The 27146-nt window shown below is 36.0% G+C and overlaps 1 protein-coding gene across 1 annotated transcript; it reads left to right on the top strand.

The window, feature by feature from the left end:
* Positions 1-1858: 1858 nt before the first annotated feature.
* On the top strand, positions 1859-26363 carry malt3 (MALT paracaspase 3). The gene is made up of 15 exons (XM_063004565.1): positions 1859-1926; positions 2374-2472; positions 3251-3375; positions 3495-3627; positions 5277-5458; positions 5615-5711; positions 6168-6203; positions 6466-6669; positions 7302-7479; positions 11778-11852; positions 11937-12064; positions 17230-17379; positions 18528-18682; positions 22407-22523; positions 24564-26363. The coding sequence occupies exons 2-15, from the start codon at positions 2391-2393 to the stop codon at positions 24861-24863; spliced, it is 1962 nt and encodes a 653-aa protein (XP_062860635.1). The 5' UTR covers positions 1859-1926; positions 2374-2390; the 3' UTR covers positions 24864-26363.
* Positions 26364-27146: the final 783 nt, after the last annotated feature.

Raw genomic sequence — 27146 nt, 5'->3', positions numbered from 1 at the left:
CCCTGAAAATTACAGGAAGAAACCTTGAGAGGAACCAGACTCAACAGGGCCCATCCTTCTTGGGTGGTCTGGAGGATACTTTAAATAAATACACGATTTACACAAATCATACAAACACAGAATTGAATGATCTAAAAGTCATACAGTGGTAATAAATAGATAAATAAACAATTAAATAATAATAGAGTTGTTATCCATACACTTTCCACTTCTTCATAATGCTCTGAAAGGTACTCAAAGGGATAGTTAAAATTATTAAATCTTTTTGTATTCTTGTGTCTATCCACAACTTTATCATGGAACTCTTTTAAAAGCACTTTTTAACCATGGTGAAATTTTGTGTTGCCATGCACTACTAGTAGTGAAATCCCCAAGGAACAGATGTTTTTATCTGAAATAATCAAAACCACTACAATTGATGTCAACTGTGGGACAATTAGCCTTAGGTGTGATCTGGAAGTTCTTTGGTTTATAATGGTTATTCTAAAAATTATTCTATTCTTCATCCTGAAGAATTTTACTAATTTAATCATTCTACTCTATTTGATTTTAAAAGTGTCATTTTTACTTTAATGATGAGTGTTATGATGTGTAATTACAGCTGGAATAACCGAGCCCCCCAACTCTCAGTTGTGTGCAATTTATTCTGTAACAATGTAAGTTGCTTTGAATAAAAGCATCTGCTAAATGGTGTAAATGTATTTGCATAGTGGAAGGAGTCCTGAGAGAGGTCCTAAAACAGCAGATCTTTATCCTTTCAAGATTAGGATGGCAAGTTAGATTCCCTGTTACTGAAGTTTATCTATGCCATTTAGAAAAAGGGGCAATATAGTACATAGTTTATATGGAACATCTTGAGGCCACAATTACAACAGGTTGTTTGCTTATATGGACCATGCTGCATTGAGTTGCATTTACTTAGGGGTAAGTCAGGGGAACAAAAAAGTAAAGCCATTTAAGCAACTTGTTTACTTAAATGTTAACTTCTAAGTGCTATTACCCCTCTTAAAGCATTTGATGAAAAACTGTCACAGTATATAAAGGAATCAGCAGAAGAACTTAGTTCCCAAGAATCATTGTAGAGGTAAAGGGTGCCTAAATGTGCTAAACGTTACTATTTTCCTTTACAATTCATCCAGATGTTATGAATTCCAGACATAGAAACCTACCAAATTTTTTTTAATGTTATTGTAATTTAGTTTGTTCACGCGCAGATGGTTGTACCACCTAAAAAAATGAATTTTATTTTGATTTGCTGTAAGTTCATTTACATTAAACAAATTTTTTATTTGTAGAGGAAATTATGTGCTCCTTACATTGCAGTATGATCAATTTAGGAACATTGAAGTTAATTATGTTAACCGGATAGGGCAAGCAATGATACCTTATTTATTTATTTATTTATTTTCTTGGCAGATGCATAGAACAACATACTTTCTATTTTTTATTATTTATATATTATATATTATTATATAATATATTCTATATTATTATTTCTATTTTTGAGTTTGAATATTAATAATGAACAATAAAAATAAAGTCTGTTTCCAAAACAATGTCTGCATGTGTAGTTTATTAAAATCTGCAAAAATGTGCTAAATCCACATCAGAGCCGTTATTACTTTTTACTGACACTTTCTCAACCAGTAAATGTTTTGTAAAAAAAAGTATTGAGTTTTCTAGTAATAATTACGTCTGTGATTGTTAATGCGCTAACACCGTAATTACGGTATTTTCGGCGGAATGAACGCAACTTAAGCGCGATGTATGGGCTCAAATAGTCCAGACATTTGGTAGTGGGAGGAACTTGTTCCAGGAAATAGATGTGTTAATGTCTGATTTGTTTTATTCAGTCACCCTCATGTTTTACCTCGAAAACCCCGACTGTCGAGAGAAAGCTTCGTCGGTTCTTTAGACATTAGTGAGGTGGGTAGTTAATCAGTTTGTCACGTCCATATGTTAATATTATGGTAAAGTTTTCGTATTGATAGCATGTATGACTAAAGATATTTATATTGTTAAGGCATTAAATATTAAGTATTTCTTATTACGTTTATAAGCTTTGATTATCTTTCACGTTTGTATAAGAGAGCGTAAATGTAAAAGGTAGTGGACACAAAATGAAAACACCGCATTAAAAGAAGCTTAATATGGAGTAACTGGGAGTAACTGACAAGAGTATAAAGAGTATAGAGTAATTGCTGCTTTATGGGAAGTTCTGGAGCACAAATTAATCAGGACTTGTATGAAAGGATTTAAACTAAAAATCTGTTTAAGCACTGGTGAAATAAGGCTATAGAAAATCAAGCAAATGCTGTCAGGCAATTGGTTATACTTTGTATTCAGTAAAGATTTTGATTTTATGTTTTACAGCACATAAAGATGCCATAATGGCTTACTGTCCAGACAGAGCGTCACCACTGTGCTCAAGGTCTTTACAAACTCTCACAGGTCCTGCAGTCACAAGAACCGGTCAGTATTTTTACTTACTTTACTTACTTATTATTTACCTTTACTCAAACTGAAACTTAACATTATATTAAAATGACAGTGACACCTCAGTTACACCTCAAACCAGAAGTAACACTAGTGTGTATATATTAATGAAAAGCAAACACTTTACTTACATTTCAAAACCAGGAACAGCACACATTATAAAATATTTGTAACAGTTGTTACACTCTAGCATTAGGAATTCTTGTGCTTTCAAAACAGCAACACCCCTTTACTTACTTTAATTCAGCAGTAAGTTACCCTATTTTATGCACCTATGCAATGTAAAACTAGTACACATTTTGATTGAGTCAATTACTTGATATTCATTTGTTCACAAATTGTATTTTTTTTTTTTACAATTTTAATAAATACATGGCATGACAATCTACAATATCTTTTTGCATAAACACCTTACTTAAGGCCTCAACAGTGACAACCTGGCACATTTTGTACCAGTGACCTTCCGATTACTAGTCCACTATCTTAATCGCTAAGCTGCCACTAAGGTCCTTTACTTGCTCGTAAAATGGCTGTAATGCGCTCTTTATTTAAAGATGTTATTACATGACATGCACACATACTGCAGAGTAGTGCTTTAATACCAAACTACACTTCATAGTGACGCACACATATTATAAACCACAAAAACCTTTATATTTTTCAGTAGATTTTACATTATATTAAGTTGATGTGACTAAATGACATGACCTGACCTATATTTTTTCTATTCCTATATTTTCCTTTTAATTTTCAGAAGTTGTCATTGTACAGCAGCCTGTATCTGTGTGTGTTCCACAAAACTATCCAGTGACACTAAGCGTTTGTGCAGTAGGCACAGGCCCTTTAAGGTACCAGTGGTTTAATGGTCAAGACGAAGAGGTTTGTACAGTGTAAATCTCATTATTTGCTTACCAAATCACACATTTTTAAAAGCAAACATAATAAAGCATTGCTCAACATTTTAAGCTGATGGATTAACATTGTATGTTTTGCTGTAGCTGGCAGATGGCAAAAAACCCAACCTCCATGTGTTTCTTCAAAGATCAGAGATTTACATTTGCAGAGTGAGCGACTTGTACGGCACATGTGTGTTCTCAGAGTGGGTCAAAGTGAAGGTCTTGAACATAGCAGGTACGCACACATCGTCTTTATTTCTCTGTATCTTTTGTATTTCACTATTAAGGACTTTGCTTCAGTTGCTTTAGGGCTATGGCTGTACAAGTCCATAAAATGACAAATAAAATTTACTTTTACTGGACATTAATGTATTTTGTGCAGTTGCATGATAAAGCTTTGGGCACCCCCTGGCCAGATTACATGTTTTTTATTTTCTGTTCTTTTCATGCATTTTCCTTCAATTTTTTCTTAGTCTAGTCCAGGGGTGCACAACTTCTTTTTACCAAGGGCCGATTTCACATAAACACCTAAACCAGAGGGCCACACATTTCATTTTTACAGATCTGTCCACATGAATTTGGACTGTCACGTGACTACCACATGTCCCCGGTCAGCCAATCCTGATCGCGCTCACCGGAGTTTTGAATCAATTCAGCTGTGTTCGGTTCCATGAATCTTATTAAACTCTTCTGTTTTAGTCTCGTTGTGAAGTTTTGTCGATCGTGTTTGTCTCCTTATTTCTAAATCTAACCATTACCGTGTATAATCCTTGTTGTCTTCCGTTTCCTGCCTGTCTGTTTATCCTCTGGTTTTGGACTCTGCAGGGTTTTGTACACTGTTTTTGCCCTTTTAATATTAAACTTTCCCTGATTTATATTCCGCGAGCGTCTGGTCAGTTTCTGCCTCGTGACATATTGGTATTTTAATTAAAATATAAAGTATGTAAACAATCGCGATTGTCACATTCTAACATCATGTGAAAACGTTCATTCTAACCAACAGAATTAATCGTGAAAATCGCATAGCACTAAATACAGTTACATAAAATCAGGTACTTACAAGAAATGTGTTGGTCTGACACCAACTGATTAATGTGGTCGCAAGCACAGCAGACATGAGAAAATACCTGTATGTCCATTCAGGGTTAAATTTTATATGCTCGAGATCCACTTTTCTTTGTTTACTCGTACTTGGTTTGGACAAACACATGGTACAGCTGAAGTAACTTGTATTTACATCATTTACTTTTCAGTCGCAATTTCATGGAATTACCCGGTGAATTTAAAGTGACCGTATAATTTATTTAAAAATGCATCAGCACTTCATTTGGCGGGCCGGATCGAGAGTTTTGCCGGGCCGGATCTGGCCCGCGGGCCGTATGTTGTGCACCCCTGGTCTAGTCGAATCCAATTACCTGATATGTATTTTGGCATTTACTGCTGCTATCCTCTAATCTTAGGAGAGCCACAATTATTGCACGCGGCGTGCAATAATTTTTTAATAATAATAATAAATTTATTATTATAATAATAAAAATTTTCGGAGGGGGCCTCCGACACATTTACAGATAAATATGTTCTTTTAATAGGCTGCAGCCAAGGTTGTTTACATCTTTTTATTTAAAAACAGATATGGGTGAATAAATGCAGAATGCATAAATGTTTTGTTTTGGAGTAACCTCAAATGATTTGATGTAGTACAATTTGTGTGGTAGACCACTGCTGTTCTTGTCATACCTTTTGCATGTTTCCTTAATTATTTATTTGAATTTTATCAATGAACTGTGCTCTTTAGACATATTCTTGCATTTTACTTAGCTTGCTTGATGTGAAAGTGAAAGCATGCACAATTTACATTCATCATATTTTTTCTTTGGATACTAGTATGTGTCCCAGTAGAATGGAGAGGAGAGCCGTATATTGTGATTCATCCCCAATTACATCAGACTGTAAAGTGTGGGGACACATTTACACTAAAATGCGTAGCTATCAGCATGCCTTCCCCACAGTACCAGTGGTACCACAATGGCCACCTCTTACCAGAAGAAAAGGCAGAAACACTTAAGGTAATATGAGAGTTGACAAAATGTGAAGTGTTTTTTATTTATTTATCATGTTATTTACAATTGCCATAGAGCCACCACATGTATTTTCTATGATTTGAAATCATAATCAAGCCCACTAAACACTGTTCAGGGTAATATATAACCTTTTTTTACTAGATAACAAGTGCAAATGCAGACAATGCTGGCTCATACCTCTGTGCTGTTTCCAATGTGCTGGAGGAAAGATGGTCAGAAGCAGCAGAGGTTGAGATTGGTAAGAGTTGACACTTCATATCTTGAGCATTTTCAAAGTTTGTTTAATTACATATTATACATACATAGGACTTTTATAATATGTTACTAGTAGCAGCCATAATGAAGTTCTTAATTTTAATTAGATACTCTTAATTACTTGGTAGCTAGCACCTGAAATTGGTTTTATTGATCTTCCATGAAGTGGGGATTTCCACTTCTATCTACAAGGTACTTTCCCCATTTCTTCAATACGTTAAACTTTCATGATGTGTCCTGGACACAAAGGGAGCTAACATGAAACTGCTTTTCTCAGAGCTTCTCGTTTTTGACCTTTATTTGTAACATCATGGAACCACAATCAGGGCTGCTAGTTTCCTTCCACTGTAAACATAAAATAGATGTGAGGGTTGAGCTTTACTCTAACTAGATTTTTAAGCTCCATTTTACTAATTCATACCTTTTTCTTGTTCCAAAGCAACCCCTGATAAGCTTGCTGTACCCAGACTCACAGGTATGTCAGCAAATGTTCTTTTTTGTATGAAGTAAAACATATTTAAAAGACACAGAAAACTAAACTAACAGTAATCACTAGATCAATCATGAGTCATGAATTATTTAGGTTGGATAGCATGTCTTAAAGCCCAGTAAAATTTCTATAACCCTGCATGATAACATATTTATCTGTTCAATAACTTAGTTCTGATATTGCTAATGTACAAATGAATTAGTTTTTTTACAATGCTGGATCTAACTTCCAATAATTATTTGTTCAGCAACAGATAAAGTGGCGCTGCTAATTGGAAACCTAAACTACACCAATCATCCGCGGTTAATGGCTCCAATTATGGATGTCCATGAACTGGCAAACCTGCTGCAGCAGCTTGGTTTTCGTGTTGTGTCCCTGCTGGACCTTACACTTCAGGAGATGCAGACAGCAATTGACAAGTACCTAGAACTTCTGAACTGTGGAGTCTATGGTAAGTTGCTTACAGTTGCTTGTTATGGCTGCTCTACAGTAATATTGCTTTGGCAATATTTTGGTTTTTTATTTGAAGTATTTGAATTTGGTTGTATAAATCAAGTGTGAAAGTGTGCTGAACCGGAAATGTGGGAAAAATACATTCTGTTTGAAGCCAAAAGATTTATAGTCGTGGTAAAAGTCATTACAGTCGCTTAGTCATTACTTCCTATTTTTTATTCATACAAAAGATAAAAAGGAATGTTTGCTAGGTAATATACAATTTGTAATGAAGGAAGTGAAAAGCAGAAGTTTTAGTCACATGGTTAGGACTCAGCTGACACGTTAAGCTTATTCTTGAATGCTCCTTGTTTAATAAAAACATTAAAAACAGTCCAATTGTAGGCAGTTAAAAGTGATATTAATACTTGAAAATAATATTTTTATACTGCTTAAGTATTGGATGAGGAAAATATATTTTTTAATACTTGAAAATATGCCATGGACTGTATGGATACTGTGAATGAATATGCAGTTTGTGTTTTGCACAGAGTATATTGATGTTCTTCAAGAGCATTTAACAGCTAATGGCTGCCACAGTGTTCAGCTATTCACTGGTGTTTTCTCTTTTCATTTCTTTTTACATTTTAGCTGTGTTTTACTATGCCGGTCATGGATATGAACACATGGGCAGGAACTATCTAGTGGCCATCGACGCTCCACGACCCTATCAAACAAAAAATTGTGTTTGTGTCCAGAGGGTCATGCGAAACATGCAGGAAAGACGAGCATTGCTTAATGTCATTCTGCTGGACACCTGCAGAAAATGGTACGTTTAAACTCTTATATGTGGTGTACATTAGAAGCCTAACATGTAGCATAATAACATAATATAATAACATAAGTATGCAAAAGAAAAAGAGCAGTACTTTTTCCCCAAAAGAGAAGATGCTTGTTTTATGAAATGCTGTCGTACAAATCCTGAAGGAACATTTGAAGGACATTTATTTTACAGTACTTTTAGCGAACTTTCTATAAGTTTTATTGTGTTTAGACCATGAGAGGTCATTGACAAACCACGCTGGAATACTTATAGTATGAGGGATCTTCAAAAAGTTTCTGCACTTTTATATTTTCGTTGGAAATGGTGAGGAGTAGTAATTGGTTGTGTCTAAGAGAGCTTATAGTCTGGATTTAGCGCCATCTGATTTCCACCTTTTTGAACCGCTCAAAGAAGCTATAAGGGGAAGAAGATTTTCATGTGATTAGGATAGCATTAGGAAGCTCATAGCATTAGGAAGTTGGTATGACGCTGGGAAAATGCATTGAAAGGTGACTGTAGAAAAGTGATGTTATTTGTTTTTGAAATTGTTAATAAATAGAGTTTTAAAAAGTGAGGAAACCTTTTGAAGAACCCTTGTATTATCATGAAATATGGGAACATCCTAAGGAAAAAGTGTTTGCATGACTTGGACAGCTTTGACTTGATAAGCGCTTTAGGCTTTGTTCACTGTAAAGGTGGGCGCATATTAGGGCTGCACGATATTGGAAAAAACTGACATTGCAATATTTTTTTTTCCTGCGATTGTATTGCGATATTAAAAAAATGCAGGAATTTTCACCACATTATTAATAATATTAATAATGCATGTATCTTACTCTAAATAAGGGGCTCATCTGTGAAAAAGGGTGGTGCCTACAAGGGATTATGACAAGCTACATCTTTGTACTCGGTTGAAACTGAGCATTAAACTAAGAAAGCTTCAATATTACATGAGGGAATTAACAGGATTAACAAAATTTAATATTTTATTTCACAATCAAAACCTCTTCAAGTAGTAAACATTAATTAAAAAAATTAAAAAGCAGCTATACATACACCTGTTCCAAATCCGAGATTTCTTAGTTACTTAGATGCCTTAGTTACTAAGCACAATGCTGAGGCAGAACGAGTTAGACTCGAAAGCGTCCTTAGTGATGAAGTTAATCCCAGAATACACTGCGGCATCTCTTCTCTCAAACGTAAATAAAGAATTATTAATTTTTAACGAGTGTTTTTCTTTGCAAGTTTGGGCTTGTCAGCAAATGTAACAGTTTTCTGTACACGAATCGAGATGTTAAATTGACATGTTAGCGCCGTCCCACCTCATTCCATTGGTTTTAATGGCAAGATGCTAAATGCTAAACGCGAAACCCGATGGAATCGGGCGCGTTCCAATAACCTGCCTTCTAAGTCATTGACTTATTAGGATCCTCTCTACTGTGGCAGCTGCCTATGTAGGTAGTACAGCAAGACAGCTCACTAGGTTGTTGAACACACTGGTAGATGTGTCATGGAAAATGAGAACGATGTAAATTTTCGTTTTGTGTCAAGCAGCAAAAAAGTTTTAGCATGACGGATTTGATTTAATTTGCATTAAGTAACATCGCACGTCCTGCGATGTGACTATCGCGCATGCACACATCGCGATGTCGATGCTGAAACGAAATATCGTGCAGCCCTAGCGCATATTGTGTAGGAGGTACAGTACTGAAAATATTGACTGTGACTGTTGACTGTGTATTCACATGCAGATTTATATGAAATGTATATTAAAAAAAAGTTAGAAAGTTTTTTTTTTTTTCTTTATTGTTTCTTCAATGAAAGGGCCAATTAGATCTTATTAAAGAGCTACTAAGCCTCTGCATGAGTTTCCATGATTAGTAAACTTGGATTTGCTATCTACAGTGCAAACCTAGTCTAAACTAGCAGTTCACTAGTCGCAGTGTGTTATATGAACAACTTGTTTAACTGGTGACACTTTAAAATGGTCTGCAGAAAACTGTGTAGAACTTTGAGCACAGTGGCAAGCTGTAAAATCTGAGTGGCAAACCAATAAATCCAAAAACAAGATGTGTGACGCTTTAGGTAGCACAGCAGCAAGGTAAGGGACACCGCCTTTTTCCATAGGAGAACAATGGTATATCAAGCGCAAAGTTGCTGTGTATCAGGTGAAAGCAGCCATAGTCTTGTTAAATTGCTTTATATTTGTTGCCTGCTGTATGATCATTCAGAGAAATCCACTCAAAGGTGTCATTAGAAAACAGGTTTTTGCATTTTTTGCAGTTCTGTACTGTTTCATTAGCAGCTTTCAGTATGACATCCTTTATTTGCAGCCACAGTCTGGCTAGTGTGTTGGTAACTAGAAATCCACCAGTGTCTGACCCTTATAATTTCTCGCAACATGAACATATTTCCCAAGGACTTCACTTTCTTCAGCATCTTCTCTTACTCTTGCATTGAAATCAGATATCACATATAGGTTTTGCTTGGGAGTTATTTTATTATTCCAGGACTTATCTGAGTACCCCAGTTGTCATCACTGTTGCTTTAAAACTGGGATTTTTTCCATAGCGTTTTTAAACCAGTCATCTTTATGCATAACATTGTGCATAACTAAAACACAGTGAAACAATTTTTTCATCAGCTGATTTGCACATTTTTGTAGTCAATTCAGTTGTAAATTGGGTTATTTAAATAGTGTAAATTTTATAAGAATGCAATCCAGATAGAGGACTGATAAGATGGTGTAAACAGGCTTAGAATTACTAATGGCTATTTGTTTACAGACAAGTGAATATGTAGTTTAATATATCATTTATGCAGCATCTAGGGACTTAAATATGCAGCATTTGGAGACTCCTTTATACAACATACAAATGAGGTTTTATTACGTACAAAAGCAAAATGTTCTCACGTTGAAATGTATGTGTGAATTGTTTTGAGTTATATGCATCTATGTGGTAATAAATGCTCAAATTATTGAGGACTTCTTATGTCAATTTTGTATAAGTGACTATGTTGAGTTTTTTTGTTAATGATTAGTTGAAGTAATTTTACATTTATTATTAAATTGTTTAGCTATATTGGCTAAAAAACACAGCCAGGCTTGATTTAAGTTCTATAATTGATGTCAACAAGACAAAGATGCTGATAGTGAACTGCAGCTGCAGGAGCTGAATGGGACTGCATATATTAATATTAGGGCTGTCAAACGATTAAAATTTTTAATCGCGATTAATCTCAGAATTTCATATAGTTAATCGCGATTAATCGCATTAAAAAAAAATCTGTGTAAATGTTATAGAAAACAAGGATTTTTATGTGAAATGTTACAATTAAAATGGTGAACACATTTTATGCTAAATGTACTGATGTTAAAAACTGCTGGGACAAGAGAAAACTGTAAGGGAGTTTTATTCACTCACATACTAGGCAGTAAATGTCAGATTGTAGGTTAGAATTTCTCCATCAGCAAACATTGTAGATCAGCGGTGCTTTAGGTGGGATAAGGCGTAGTTATTGTAACAGACTTTTCTGTGGTTGTATTGTGACAATGGTTTGATGGACGTTTCTACACGAAGTGAGTGTGTTTTGACCCTTTGGGGCTTCCATAGTTCATGGACTAACGTGCTTGACTCAGCTTTCCGGTATTTGGTACCTTAACAGAATAAGTTAAAATAAAAGTGTTCTGCTCCCGACAACTTGTGAATATAGCGTGTATTTATTTCTTTATAAGTGCATCACTACAACGCTCGGTTACATTATGTTAACAAACCGCAAATGAAAAACAATGGCAAGTCCGACATTAAAACGTTTGTTTTAACATAATGTTAACATAATGTAACCGAGCGTTGTAGTTCTACCAGTCAAGTCTCAACATTAACTAGAATTTGCGTTAACGGCACTATTATTTTTAATCGCGTTAAATTGAAATCGCGTTAATGCGTTATTATCGCGTTAACTTCGACAGCCCTAATTAATATGTACACAAATGTATCAATATACATGTGTAGTCATAACACATTGTACAGCATTAGGTTGCACTTTTTACACATCTTGGTCACACACTATGCCATAATGTAAGACTTGGCAAGCAACAGTCTGGAATGGGGTACAAAGTCATTTCTGGGGCTCTTGGACTCCAACAGTAATAACAGCAATTAACCTCAAATAAAGTACTCTATGCACATCTTTTTAAATGAGGACCCAGTTTTGGCCTTATAGGACTTTGCTTGTAATGACAGGGTTGCCGTTAATGAAAAGTTTTTTCATGTACTTTTTATTTTTAAATGATATGATTAAAGGTACAAACAGAGGGGTCCAGCTTCTGAGATAAAGCCAGTTGCACCTGTGGGCAATACCGTTTATGGATATGCTACGTGAGTATAATTATTTCTCTCTTTTTTATTACTATTTCTAAAACAGTTTTTTCAATATTATACCATGCTTTTTGTTGTTTACAGGACTGAGGATGCTGAGGCTTTTGAGGTTCAGGATGGAGGTAGAAGCACTGGAATTTTTACTAAATACCTTAACAAACACATCCTACAGCCACTGAAGGTTACCCATATCTTGGAGCAGGTCTCTGAGGGTGAGTTGTGTCCCGTAAAGGCCTGTTACTTTGTTAAACTGCTACTAATAAAAATAAAAAAATAGTAATATTATGAGTAAAACATGCATAAAATGTGTTATTTATTAAAAATTAGGGCCCTACCCAATTTACGGCCATGAAAATTGCGTCCATACGGACCATGAAATGAGCTGTGTCCCGTGAAATGTGCAATTTGCTGTGAAATGTTAAAATGTAAGGTTTGTGTTTAGCGATTTAACTTTTTTCATTCGTGTAGCATGCGGAAATTGAAATATTTACATTAAAAATATAATACAGCCTGATCCTATTCAATGTGACGGCTGAGCCTATTCTGCGAACACATTATAGAAATTCGTGGTTTAATTTCATTTACAACTAGTCGTAAATAGTAAGTGTAACTTGCTTTTGATGTAGATGAGATCAGAAAACGTTACCTCACAGAGCCAAATAGAGGCAAAAGTACATCAATTGCTAAGTTCGCTGGTTCAGGATACTCTGGTTTGACTGACAGAAAACTCAGGGGAGCTAACTTTTAGCTCCACGGGCAGAACGAGTCTGACTTGGCTACCACTCTGTGGTAACAGCCAGTTTAATTAAGGCTCCCACCTGTAAGCAAAGCGAGTCACACAAGGTGTTCTGTAGTAGCAGGTGTTTATTTAAAACGGCAGCATTCATTAATAACAGTAAAAACGGGGAGCTGAATGAGGAGATAAACTCAGAACGTGCACACGCTTCGCTTCATACGAATCGACTCCTCTTATAGCCATACTGTGAACAGAGCATCTCCCACTATACGCCTTTCTTAAAGACACAAACACCAACAGCAGTCATTGTTTTTGTCACTGATTTATCTTCACTGTTAGCCCTATTTTTAAGTTTTGCTAGCCAACGGTCCTTTTTTCAGACTGAACTGGATAACATTAAATGTGCATGTCTGCATGGTCAGCGAGACTAATCAAATTAACTCCAGTGGGTTAAATGAATTGCTTTAGTTTTAGAAGTAAAAAAATCTCGTAATGTCACGCTAGTGCTGGGTGATTTTCACAATTAATTCGAATGAACGTTTTCACATGATGTTAGAATGTGACAGTCGCGATTGTACAAATTTACAAACCTTATATTTTAATTAAAATACCAACATGTAACGAGGCAGAAAGTGACCAGATGCTTGTGGAATATATATCAAGGAAAGTTTAATATCAAAAAGGCAAAAACAGTGTACAAAATCAGGCAGAGCCCAAAATCAAAGGATAAACAGACCAAAGGGCGCAGGCAAAAACAGTAAACGGAAGACAAGGGTCATACAGGGTAACGGCTAGATTTAGAAATAAGGCACGCAAACATTGACGACAATACTTTACAACGAGACAGACAAACGAATTGAACATGGAATTGAACACAGCTGAACTGAATCAAAACTCCGGAGCGTGAGGACCGATCAGGATTGGCTGACCGGGGACATGTGATAGTCACGTGAGAGTCCGTGGGAGCATGGGAATTGTAGTCCATGTTGTTAGAAGTGGACGGTGCCACCCCCATCCACCCCTCACGAGAGGACAAAATCAAAGCTGAGCTGACTGCTTACTTGATGTCCCCTAGCATAGATACTAGGGCTGCACGATATTTCGTTTCAGCATCGACATCGCGATGTGTGCATGCGCGATAGTCACATCGCAGGACGTGCGATGTTACTTAATGCAAATTAAATCAAATCCGTCATGCTAAAACTTTTTTGCTGCTTGACACAAAACGAAAATTTACATCGTTCTCATTTTCCATGACACATCTACCAGTGTGTTCAACAACCTAGTGAGCTGTCTTGCTGTACTACCTACATAGGCAGCTGCCACAGTAGAGAGGATCCTAATAAGTCAATGACTTAGAAGGCAGGTTATTGGAACGCGCCCGATTCCATCGGGTTTAGCATTTAGCATTTAGCATCTTGCCATTAAAACCAATGGAATGAGGTGGGACGGCGCTAACATGTCAATTTAACATCTCGATTCGTGTACAGAAAACTGTTACATTTGCTGACAAGCCCAAACTTGCAAAGAAAAACACTCGTTAAAAATTAATAATTCTTTATTTACGTTTGAGAGAAGAGATGCCGCAGTGTATTCTGGGATTGCCTTCTTCACTAAGGACGCTTTCGAGTCTTACTCGTTCCGCCTCAGCATTGTGCTTAGTAACTAAGGCATCTAAGTAACTAAGAAATCTCGGATTTGGAACAGGTGTATAGCTGCTCTTTTGTTTGTATAGTTTTTTTTTTTATTATGTTTACTACTTGAAGAGGTTTTGATTGTGAAATAAAATATTAAATGACCAATTTTGTCAATCCTGTTAATTCCCTCATGTGATATTGAAGCTTTCTTAGTTTAATGCTCAGTTTCAACCGAGTACAAAGATGTAGCTTGTCATAATCTTTTGTATCCCTTGTAGGCACCACCCTTTTTCACAGATGAACCCCTTATTTAGAGTAAGATACATGCATTATTAATATTATTAATAATGTGGTGAAAATTCCTGCATTTTTTTAATATCGCAATATAATCGCAGGAAAAAATAATATCGCAATGTCAGTTTTTTCCAATATCGTGCAGCCCTAATAGATACTGATACAGACTCACTTAATTGGTGAAAACAGTAGATAGGCTTGTGTTCCTTTAAAGAAACCTGTAATGAACTTTTTGTGTCTTTGCACTTTTCTTAATGTAAGGAGGTTATTTTGTTTTAATTATTGTTAATTATTGTTAATTATAGTTATATCATTATTGTTATAAAGTTTGTGTAAAGGATAATTATAGGTGGTGCTGTTACTATTTTTGCACTTCTGCATACTTTTAAATTAAAATGCAAAAAAAAGTAATTTGAGTCTTTTTTTTTCAGTTGCATTATACAAGAGCAAACAAAAAAATCACAATCGGAATCGAGAATCAGTAATAAATTTGAAAATAATCGAGATTTAATTTTTTTGCAGTATCGCCCAGCCCTATGTCACACCCCTGGACAGGTACTTATTTGTATGAAATGTGTTTTTCATTTCATACAAATAAGAAAAAACTTAAACTCAAATGTAAAGAAAAAGTCTGTCATGATTAGAATACTTTGTATTAAAGCAATACTAAAGAATATGTCAGCAAACTCATGTAGCTGAATCCTGTTACTGCAATAGTGAAGTTAAGTTTGGCCCTTTGGAACAGGGTGCAACACTTGTCTGGTTGTTTGATGTGTCTCCCTGTTGCCTTCGTGAGCAGTTTCTGCATTAGCATGTGACTTCATTCTTCAGGAATTTTCACAGGCGCTTTGCTCAGGTGGTGTGAAACCTAAGAAGGATCCCCCACCCACCCCTAATGTTTCCCTGATGAGCCTGTTGCTTAGAGCACACTTTCTACCTTGCTGCTACTGCACTTGTGATCCTTCTTGGCTCAACACACTGAGTCGCAGCTTTAATGGCTCTGTGATGAGTTTAAGTCACTTTATAGAGGGCACAACATGCAGCTCCTGTTAGCCAGTGACCAACAGCTTTCTCTTTTTTTGAATACTTAAATATTTTAGACATTTAACACAAGTTCTTGGCAGCTGAGAACTAAAATGTGAACCTGTGTATTGTTACTACTTTAGCCTTTTTGCAGATTTTTAAACCCCCAGTACATGGCATGACTTGCCTGTTGAATGAACTAGCATGTGGTGCTTTTATACAAGATTATTAGAAATTATTTGTAATTATTAATCTCAATCTCATACTAAAAATATTTAAGAAATCTATGTGGCTAAATATACTTATCTAATTAAATATATTAAATAAATGATAATGTTGCCAATTGGCCTTATTATGGCCTTATTATTATCTAATTGAACTCTCCTGTCTTTGTCCTCACTTGTCCTCTCTTTGTCCTCACTTGTGTAAAGCATATTTATTCATGCAGACATTGTGTATTGTTAATATTCTGGCTTTATCCCAAATGACATCCTGTGTGCTACATGGTGTGTAACTATACCATTCAAAGTGCACTAATTAAACATAGTATTTTGTACATTTGTCTGCAGTTTACGACCCAGCCACTTGTTGTTGACCATGTTGTTGACTTGTTGTTGACTGTGACTCCAACTTCATGGAGCATAGATTGACTGTGTTTCTGTGCTAACGAGTCTTTTCTCCTCCCTCACTTTTAATCCAAAATCACCTGGCAGGTTCTCCAGTGTTTTTTTTTCTTGAGAGTTCATGTCTAGCTATTGGACAATTATTCATTCATTTTAAAAATCATGTTATCCTGGTCACGGCCACAATGGGTCCACCATCACCCGAACAAATGGAGCACAAGGCAGTTTATATCAAGAGAGCTTGTTGTTGACTGTGACTCCAACTTCATGGAGCATAGATTGACTGTGTTTCTGTGCTAACGAGTCTTTTCTCCTCCCTCACTTTTAATCCAAAATCACCTGGCAGGTTCTCCAGTGTTTTTTTTTCTTGAGAGTTCATGTCTAGCTATTGGACAATTATTCATTCATTTTAAAAATCATGTTATCCTGGTCACGGCCACAATGGGTCCACCATCACCCGAACAAATGGAGCACAAGGCAGTTTATATCAAGAGAGCATGTTTTTGAACCCCTAGTACATGGCTTATTTATTAAACTCAATCTCACACTGATATATTTGAGAAGTCTATGTGATTAAATATAATAAAACACAGGGCAGTTGTAGTCTGGTGGTTAAGGTACTAGACTAGTAATTGAAAGGTTGCTGGTTCAAGCCCCACCTCTGCCAGGTTGTCACTGTTGGGCTCTTGAGCAAGGCCCTTAACCCTTAATTGCTTAGACAATATACTGTCACAATACTGTAAGTTGCTTTGGATAAAAGCGTCTGCTAAATGCCAAAAATGTAAATGCATGTCTATGGTCAATTTAGAGTAACATTCCCACATTCTGCATACATTTGGGGGGTTTAAGGAGCCTAACTCCTTACAGACTGGAGATGAGTTTTTGACATTTTAGTTTTGATATTGTCTAAGTAAAGCAAAAATACTCTGAGTTTTTTGAATACTTTTTGTTTTGCTTGCTTAAGGATATCTGATGTCTGTCCTAACTTCTGTTGATGAAGTATAAAATCCATGTCTACAGGGTGATCTAGCTGACCTTTTCCTGACCTTTTTGTTAAATTCCAGATCTTGGTAAAGACCAGCTGGTGCGTGGCAGGCAGGTTGTAGAGATCAAACACACACTAAAGGAACCACGGGCCCTCACTGATCCAGTAGGTACAGCCGGGCACACTGTAGAGCTCCGACGTCGAGATGTCTGCTGGAAACAGGCTAATGGTAAATGCCTAGAGTTTTTTTCTATAAAAAATAGGAAATAGCACAGTGTAAAAGGGGGATGATGATTGTGTTATTGAATAATGTAAATATCAATGTCATGCACCTCATTCTCTTTAACACTTGGTGTCATTGGCTCTCTTTTGACTACATCATAGTTCCAAATTTTTTACTTGACAGTGCCTGTAATTGTCAGGATTTCAGTTCATTTGCCTTCTGACTTTTTAGAAATATGAATAAAAAACTTTTAAAGCTCAAATAAAATGTACATTTCCATATGCTAAGATGATAAATTATTAAAAATGTAAAAAGCTTAAATATTAAGCTTATATGTAAATATAAAGCTTAAACACAGCAAACGAATGAGATAAGCAAGGCTGTTGCGATGTTCACAGCCACAAAGTCAGATATTGTACAGTGTTAAACCACTTCCTCACGACATAGTGTAGGCCTCCATCGTGGCATGTGACTCATTATGGATGGAGTTTCATGAATGAGGCTGTTAGTTTTAAGCAAATAAAAACTGATGTATCACATGACATACCTTCATCTTCATTCATCTTTTTTAACTTTTGGACAACTCCTGTTGGAACTTGGAACTTTCTAGTTAATATGTTAAAACTAAATAATATATATTTTTCAGTACACTGAATGACCTTTATTATTACACTATATGGTGGCTATAACAGCCTCCAATCTTTCACACAGGAGTGTGCCTGTATACGCTTAGTCAAAAGAGCATTTGTAAGGAATTGATGCTGGCTAGCAATCAGCATTCTGATTTATCTTAAAAGTGCTCAGTAGGACCGAGATTAGGAATTCCTCATCTCGAACTCATCAAACTAGTAGGCACGGGGGCACGTTTATTATAAAACTTCAAAGATTCAAAGTGAACCGAGTTTCTTTTGATATGTCTGGATATGTGTCTGGATAAAAAAAACTAGTCAAGGTTTGAACCTAAACTAGATCCTAAACTCATGGGCCATATAGTGTGTGTATACTACAGTCTTGCATTTTAACTGCAGTCACAAACTGAAGGCATTGTAGGAGATGATCTTGTTTATAGTGGAATAATATCACTATCAGTTCTGATTTGTTAAGTAAAAATTAAAGACTTCCATCTAATTTGAATAGTGGTTTTTCTCTTCTAGTTCTACCAGACCGGAAGCTTCTGGATTTTTCATGTGGGGTCCAAGTGGAGCTTAGTTTTTCTGCTCTGTTCTCCAATGTTATGCTTGTGTTCGGCACAGTGAAGAAAACTGGCCCAGTAGCTCAGGACTGCACTGTGGAGCTTCGCAGTATACTAGTGAGTCTTCTATTCTCTCCATACTGGGATGGGGGTGTGAGGTTTCCCTGGGTAAGTATAAAGTTTAGTTAACTGTTACAAGACTTCTTATGCTGTAGAAAGTGACAGCACTATTACATCAAGGCTGCAGAGCAGGACTCATTGCAGCCAAAAGCAGGTATGAGCCATGTGACCTCTACAGTGCTGTTGTCAAGCTCCATACAGTTACTGGTGTTAGTTAATGTGAAGCCTTGACACTGAAAAAGTAGGAAGAAAGACATTAATTAAAAAAAAAATCTCATAGAGGAAGATGATAACTACTAAGCAAGGTTATAAGATGGCCAGAACAGAAAAAGAGCTAGTGAACCACATTAAGTTCCATATGTTATGTTACTCTGGACATGTGATAAGGCACCCACATGACAACATTGAAGGCAGTGTTAAGACAGGACTAAGTTGGATTGCAGCTGGATTATCACAGGCTAGCCCATTACAAGTGACACAAGACAAAGGGTAATGGAGAAAGCTGACCCATCTGTGCAGCCAACCATTACAAAGCGATGATGGCATAGTGACATGTATGTTATGAATAATAACCTTATGTGCTTGACAGTTTGTGCCATAAGCCAACTGTCTTTTGTCAAAATGCATTATATCCACTTAGATTTTAAACAATAATTAAATTGTATAATTCTGTAGTAATTCTTACTATGTTATTATATTAAATGTTGCAAGTAAGAATTCAAATGTAGTTGCTTAAATGAAATTAATCTTTAGTGAATGCCAAATTTAAATTAGATTAATTTTAACTAACTTGAATGTAAGGGCGTGGATGAATTATTGTAGATCAGGGGTCACCAACCTTTTCGAGACCGAGAGCTACTTCAAGGGTACTGAATAATACGAAGGGCTGCTTGTTTGATACAAACTTCCTGAATAACATAAAGTTGCACAGTTCACCTTTAATGATCTAATGATTTAATGATATTATTATTATTATTATTATTATTATCAATATTCATATACAGTGTATCACAAAAGTGAGTACACCCCTCACATTTCTGCAAATATTTCATTATATATTTTCATGGGACAACACTATAGACATGAAACTTGGATATAACTTAGATTAGTCAGTGTACAGCTTGTATAGCAGTGTAGATTTACTGTCTTCTGAAAATAACTCAACACACAGCTATTAATGTCTAAATGGCTGGCAACATAAGTGAGTACACCCCACAGTGAACATGTCCAAATTGTTCCCAAATGTGTCGTTGTCCCTCCCTGGTGTCATGTGTCAAGGTCCCAGGTGTAAATGGGGAGCAGGGCTGTTAAATTTGGTGTTTTGGGTACAATTCTCTCATACTGGCCACTGGATATTCAACATGGCACCTCATGGCAAAGAACTCTCTGAGGATGTGAGAAATAGAATTGTTGCTCTCCACAAAGATGGCCTGGGCTATAAGAAGATTGCTAACACCCTGAAACTGAGCTACAGCATGGTGGCCAAGGTCATACAGCGGTTTTCCAGGACAGGTTCCACTCGGAACAGGCTTCGCCAGGGTCGACCAAAGAAGTTGAGTCCATGTGTTCGGCGTCATATCCAGAGGTTGGCTTTAAAAAATAGACACATGAGTGCTGCCAGCATTGCTGCAGAGGTTGAAGACGTGGGAGGTCATCCTGTCAGTGCTCAGACCATACGCCGCACACTGCATCAACTCGGTCTGCATGGTCGTCATCCCAGAAGGAAGCTGACGCACAAGAAAGCCCGCAAACAGTTTGCTGAAGACAAGCAGTCCAAGAACATGGATTACTGGAATGCCCTGTGGTCTGACGAGACCAAGATAAACTTGTTTGGCTCAGATGGTGTCCAGCATGTGTGGCGGCGCCCTGGTGAGAAGTACCAAGACAACTGTATCTTGCCTACAGTCAAGCATGGTGGTGGTAGCATCATGGTCTTGGGCTGCATGAGTGTTGCTGGCACTGGGGAGCTGCAGTTCATTGAGGGAAACATGAATTCCAACATGTACTGTGACATTCTGAAACAGAGCATGATCCCCTCCCTTCGAAAACTGGGCCTCATGGCAGTTTTCCAACAGGATAACGACCCCAAACACAACCTCCAAGATGACAACTGCCTTGCTGAGGAAGCTGAAGGTAAAGGTGATGGACTAAACCCAATTGAGCACCTGTGGCGCATCCTCAAGTGGAAGGTGGAGGAGTTCAAGGTGTCTTAACATCCACCAGCTCCGTGATGTCATCATGGAGGAGTGGAAGAGGATTCCAGTAGCAGCCTGTGCAGCTCTGGTGAATTCCATGCCCAGGAGGGTTAAGGCAGTGCTGGATAATAATGCTGGTCACACAAAATATTGACACTTTGGGCACAATTTGGACATGTTCACTGTGGGGTGTACTCACTTATGTTGCCAGCCATTTAGACATTAATGGCTGTGTGTTGAGTTATTTTCAGAAGACAGTAAATCTACACTGCTATACAAGCTGTACACTGACTACTCTAAGTTATATCCAAGTTTCATGTCTATAGTGTTGTCCCATGAAAAGATATAATAAAATATTTGCAGAAATGTGAGGGGTGTACTCACTTTTGTGATACACTGTACATGAAGAGACTGTCTGATCATATGTTAATGTTAATGATTCCTCAACGATTTACCATGGTAGGAAACATATTTCAACATGTAAATTTTTTTATCTCTATTAATCTAAATGTTTCAATATTTGAGCTATCACATTTTTGTAAATATCTTTCTTGACAGTTTTGTATGAATGAGCACATCTGTAGCATTTTGATCAAAATCACATTATTATTATTATTTTTTTTTATTTTATTATTTTTTTTTTTTATTATTTTTTTTTTTAATACAAATGATCACTTCTGTAGCATTTTTTAGAAAATCATTAACAGTCACATCTTCAAATTATGTCCCGTTTGTACTTATCACTTCTTTTGCAACATTTTAGAACAAATCATGTTTGTACAAATGATCAGTTATGTACGATTGAAAAAAAAAAAATCTGCGATGTACATGGAAGTTTTTGTAAGACGTACTGAAGTGTTTCTCCACATTCCTCCCAATCATTGTGAAAATATTACGTTTTCTTTCGCTTTTTTATTATTATTTTTCCGGGGTAAAACCCGCATCTCGCTCCCCATCGTAGCTGCGCTGGTCTCAGCGTTATGTGCACAATATAAAACTCCGCACCCAGACAAGATCAAAGCTCATATAATTGTCAAACGTTTTTGTTCTTGAAATTTTATATTCACTATTGTCATTTTCAAATCTACATCAATGCTAGTGTTATTTATTTAAAAAGATCACCAACACAAATAAAATTTTTTGACTGAGCTCTATAGTCACTATTTTAGAACATGCCTTGCGTGCGACTCACGTGGGCCCTCACCGGGTTGGTGACACCTGTTGTAGATACACAAGTTTTTAAAAGTGTTATTTTAGCTTTAAAGTAAAAGTTTAAATTAAAATGTTATTAACATGTTTCAGAGTTTTTTTTTTTAGCATATACAGTAGTATATCTAGTAATAGTAAATCATAAAAAGTACAATAAATGTACAATAAATTAAGATATTGATGAACAATGTACAAAAATAGACGTAGTGCTAACTTTTTTTTACAGATTGTGAAATAAAAATGTTTGCGAATATATTTTCAAAGAATCCGATCCTTTAATAATTTTGTGGGTGTATTTTGTCCATTTGTGTCTGTAGCCGATGGATGACATTTTCTCAGGTCCTGATCAGTCTGATGAGATGAATTCCCTATTGCTGAGCAAAGCTAAAAATCCAGACTGCAGCCTAAGACTGTGCTGCCTTCAAAAACTTGAGGTGCACATGCTGTTCTATTTTCAAAAAATCTTTTTAAATTGTACAAACTTTTGCCATATTTCACTATTACCAGAAAAGTTGGGACATTATGTAAAATGCAGTAAATACAAGAAGCTATAATTTGTTACTCTTTATTTAACTGACAAGGGTACAAAGAAAAGATTTGTACTTGTACAAAAGATTTGATGTTTTTACTGATCACTGTATTTTGTAAATATAAACACATTTAGAATTTGATGCCTGCAACACACTCCAAAGAAATTGAGACTGGGACACGTTTAGCACTGTGTTTTTATCAGGTTTCCTATTAATGAGACCTTTTTAAGGTTTGGGAAATGAGGACACTAATTGTTGCTGTTTTGCAAGTGGAATTTTTCTCCATTCGTGCTTGGTACAAGACTTCAGCTGCTCCACAGTCTGTGGTTGCCGTTCTCTGATTCTCCTCTTTATGCCTTAATATACAGTTTCGATAGAAGACAGATTTGGACTGCAGGCAGGCCAGTCTAGCTCACATTGTCTATAAAGTCCTGCTGTTGTATCATGTGCAGAAGAATAAGGACTGCTATTATCTGTCTGAAATAAAGTGAACTTCCATGGAAAGTTCCACATCAATGGTACCTTCACAGTGGAAAACTCTGAAGCTGAAAATGAGCTGAAATGTGGACTCACCTGACCATAGCAGGTTTTCACTGTTTTTCTGTCCACCTGAGATAAGGTTGGGCCCAGAGAACTCAGTGACATTTTCTGCATAGAATTGACGTATGGCTTTTTGTTTGCATAATAGAGTTTCAGGTTATATTTCTTAATACAGCGGTAGACTGTGTTAAGTAACAATGGTTTTCTGAAGTACTCCCAAACCCATGTAGCTATATTAAGCACAGTAGCATGACAGATTCTCATGTAACGTTGTCTAAGGGTTCAAGGGTCACAAACTATTAACAGTGGTTTCCAGCCTTGCCCTACACAGACTGAGATTTTTCTGGAGTCCCTGAATGTTATGTTTGAAGAACCGCAATTATTTGCAATTTTGCAATTTAAAATGTTCTTTCTGAACTGACTGACAGTTCTTTCATTATGCTTAAGTGCTGAGCCTCGACCCATCATTGCTTGTAAAGGCTAAGTCTTTGGTGGATAATCTATTTATACACAATTATGATTTCCTTACTTGTTACCAATTTACCTGCTTATTGTAGTATATTTCATAACACACTTTAAAAAAAAAAATTTTGCCTTTGTCCCTACTATTTTAAAGTGTGCTGCAGGCATCAAATTCTAAATGTGTTTATTTGCACAAAATACAATAAAGTTGGTCAGTGAAAACACTGAAAATCTTTTCTTCTTATTCCAGTTAAAAAGTATGATAGCATTTTACTAAATGCCCCAACTTTTCTGGAAATGGGATTTGTAAAATATTTGTTACTTTTATTGTGGAGGGCTAAGTGGGTAGCACTGTCATCTCACAGCAAGAAGGTCCTGGGTTCAATCCCCAGATGGGGTGGTTCGGGTCCTTTCTGTGTGGAGTTTGCATGTTCTCCCTGTGTCCACGTGGGTTTCCTCTGGGTGCTCCGTTTTCCTCCGTTTTCCTCCCACAGTCCAAAGACATGCAAGTGAGGTGAATTGGAGACACTAAATTGTCCGGGACTATGCTCGATGTGCCCTAGTGAACTGATGGACTTTGTGTTATGAGTAACTACCGTTCCTGTCATGAATGTAACCAAAGTGTAAAACATGACGTTAAAATCCTAATAAACAAACAAACAAACTTTTATTGTGGAACATTACAGGATGTTTCTTTCTTTTTTGGAGAGGTATACTCAGGGTCTTCACAAAGAATTATGAAAATTAGAAACTGTTTTAATTCATTTTGTCAGTAGATAAAAGCTGAGTGTATATTATAACTGCATTTTAAATGGGAATTTAAACACCCTGTGTAATTTAGATAATTAAGATAGTAAATAGCTAAGCATATTTATAAGTCAGTATTTAGGGTTCTGGTGAAAAGAATTGCATTGTAAAATAAACATTTTCAACTTTTTGCAGAGATCATTGGTGATTCAGGTAGATCTGCGTTACACCAACGTAGACAGAAAGCTGCGACTGAGTGAGCGGAGAGAGGTAGATGTAGGTCGGCCTCTCATAGCTTCCTGGAAATTCAGTCAGAGTAAACCAGAAGCTTTACATCATACCATGTGTCATGTGACTGAAAACATAAAGCCTTCTCACCAAGCTGTTCACGCTGGACGACCAAGCAGTCGCAAAGCAGAAAATGTCTGCTCTAGCTTAGCCAAAGAGTTCTCATTTAGCACTAATGAACCTGAGGAAAATGATGAAAATGACTGAAATAAATTCACATCTTTATAAAAGTTTCACATTTGTGTTGATAGATAAATACATGGTTAAAATGCAGCCGCTCTAATGAATAAATAATAAGAGAGAAGATGGGAAATAGTAATGTTATTTTTATTTTTTACTTTCACTTGGACCAGTCTTTGTTGTTGCACGTGTATCTATTTGGTGCTTAATTTCTGGTACATCATAACAGAGACTGATCTATAAATGACCAAATACACACATCATGGCACTGCAATCTTTTTTAAGATTCATGGCCAAGCGTTATTTAATCTGAGTTGCTGCTAATCAGGATATCATGTTATCTTATCTAAAATCTTATTTGAATGTGTTCTACAGAATTGTTTGACCTGCTCCATCTCAGTTGTCAGGACTAAGCAAATGTAAAATACAAAAATTCCATTGTCTTAAAAGCAACATACATCCAAGAGAAAAAGAAATTACACGCTTTCTCAATTCTAGGACTTTATTCATCAGGGCCTAATCAGACAACAACAGATTTCAACATGTACGTTTTAAAAAGTAAGCCAATAAACAAAGGTAAACCTTGGTAAAGGTAAAATTTGGAGATAAAAGTGCCTGCATTTCTTTCTATTTGTGGTTCAGTGCCAAAGCAGCTCGTTGTTCCCAAATTTTTAAGGTTCTTTGCTAGAACCATTAAATAAGATACCCACGTGTCTTTCTGTTGTGAGTCGGCCAGTTCCATTTCAACGCCCAACTCCTAAAAAAGCATCAAAGTTGAGGGTGGTTATGTCGACCTCAAGTAGTTAAAGATAAAGGACAGCATGTTTTTGTCAGACAATGTTTTGTTGGTTTATTTTTTGGAAACAAATGACTACATGTTAAACTCTGTTGTATTTTCTGCTCTCATCCAAGGTTATTTGTTTGTTTCCAAAAGTTGGCGAGGACTACACAATTGTTATTTGTAAATAAAAACATACGAGGGTGGGCTTTTCCATATTATTCTGTTACATCAAAACTTCAAAAATAACACATGAAAACAATGTCATGTAAAAGTTTGAACACCCCTGATCTTGCAAGCTGAAGTCTTTATAAGTAAAATGTCATTTTATTGCTAAAATAATGTTTTATTATTTGTTAAATTCAAATAAGAAACTGCAGTAATGTTTGATGGAAGTCATATTTAGAGGATGTGGTAACTTTAACTTGAAAATCAACAGCACATGGAATGTGTTGGCTGACAAAACTACCATGTATATATTGTGCTTGTTTTGAAAAGGTTAAAATGGTCTGATTAGTCCTGCAGGCAACAAGTTCTCAGTTTGTAGAAACACACATCCAAATGCATTATTTGTACGAGCTTTTTTATTATCTGTAATAATCTGATTGTTTGGAGGACAACTGCGTAACATATCTTTCTTTGATGACATAATCAATTCAGTAACTGGTTTGAATTAATAGTTTTAAAAAAATTAAACCTAATTTCAAACACCTTGCCTTGTACTTTAACTGCAATATTGCTAATGGCTACATCATATTAACTAAATACATATGTAGATGTATGATATATGCAAATATCTTCTTTTGTAATTGGTAAGGATGTGTTATTTTTTAAATGCTAAATGAAATATTTTATATATTTTTTTATATATATTTTTTTCATTATAATGCAATTCATAATGAAATTGTTGGTTAATGCTATTCAAAATTATTTTTAGCAGAAATTGTTAGTTGCTCATACAAATCACATTTCTAGAAATTTGCTAAAATGTGTAAAATGCAATAAAACAAGAATCTGATTTGTTAAGTCTCTGGAGCTTTTATTTAACCAACTTCTTACCAACTTGATTGTATTTTGTAAATATAAACAAATATTGAAGTCGATTCCTTTAACATACTCAGAATCAAGCCGAGCTTGGGCAAAATATGAATGAAAAGTGAGTTTTCAAAGGTTTCACAATTACCAGGTGAATCGGTCACATTTGAGGGTACTGTGGTAGTGTACAAAAGAAGGATCCACCAGGCTGTCTTCAAAGCAAAGGTTGTTTGTGGCTCACAACTTTACAAAAGAATTGTTTAAAATTAACATTTCTTAGTTCAAAATTGCAAATAATTTGTGTTGTTCACCATTTACCAGGTTCAACTCAAACAGTGAAAACGTGCTGTAGTCAGATGAGTCCACATAATCTTGTCCACGAAATTTTTCAGCTTATTTTCAGGAATAAAAAGTATCCATGCCAAAGACAAAAAGGACCAACAAAGTGCATTAGTGGCATGGGTGACTTTTGTATGTATGAAGATACTACAGCTGTA

The sequence above is a fragment of the Trichomycterus rosablanca genome, chromosome 11 (genome assembly GCF_030014385.1).
Source record: "Trichomycterus rosablanca isolate fTriRos1 chromosome 11, fTriRos1.hap1, whole genome shotgun sequence".
Classification (NCBI taxonomy): domain Eukaryota; kingdom Metazoa; phylum Chordata; class Actinopteri; order Siluriformes; family Trichomycteridae; genus Trichomycterus; species Trichomycterus rosablanca.
This window is presented reverse-complemented; position numbering and strand designations above follow the sequence as displayed.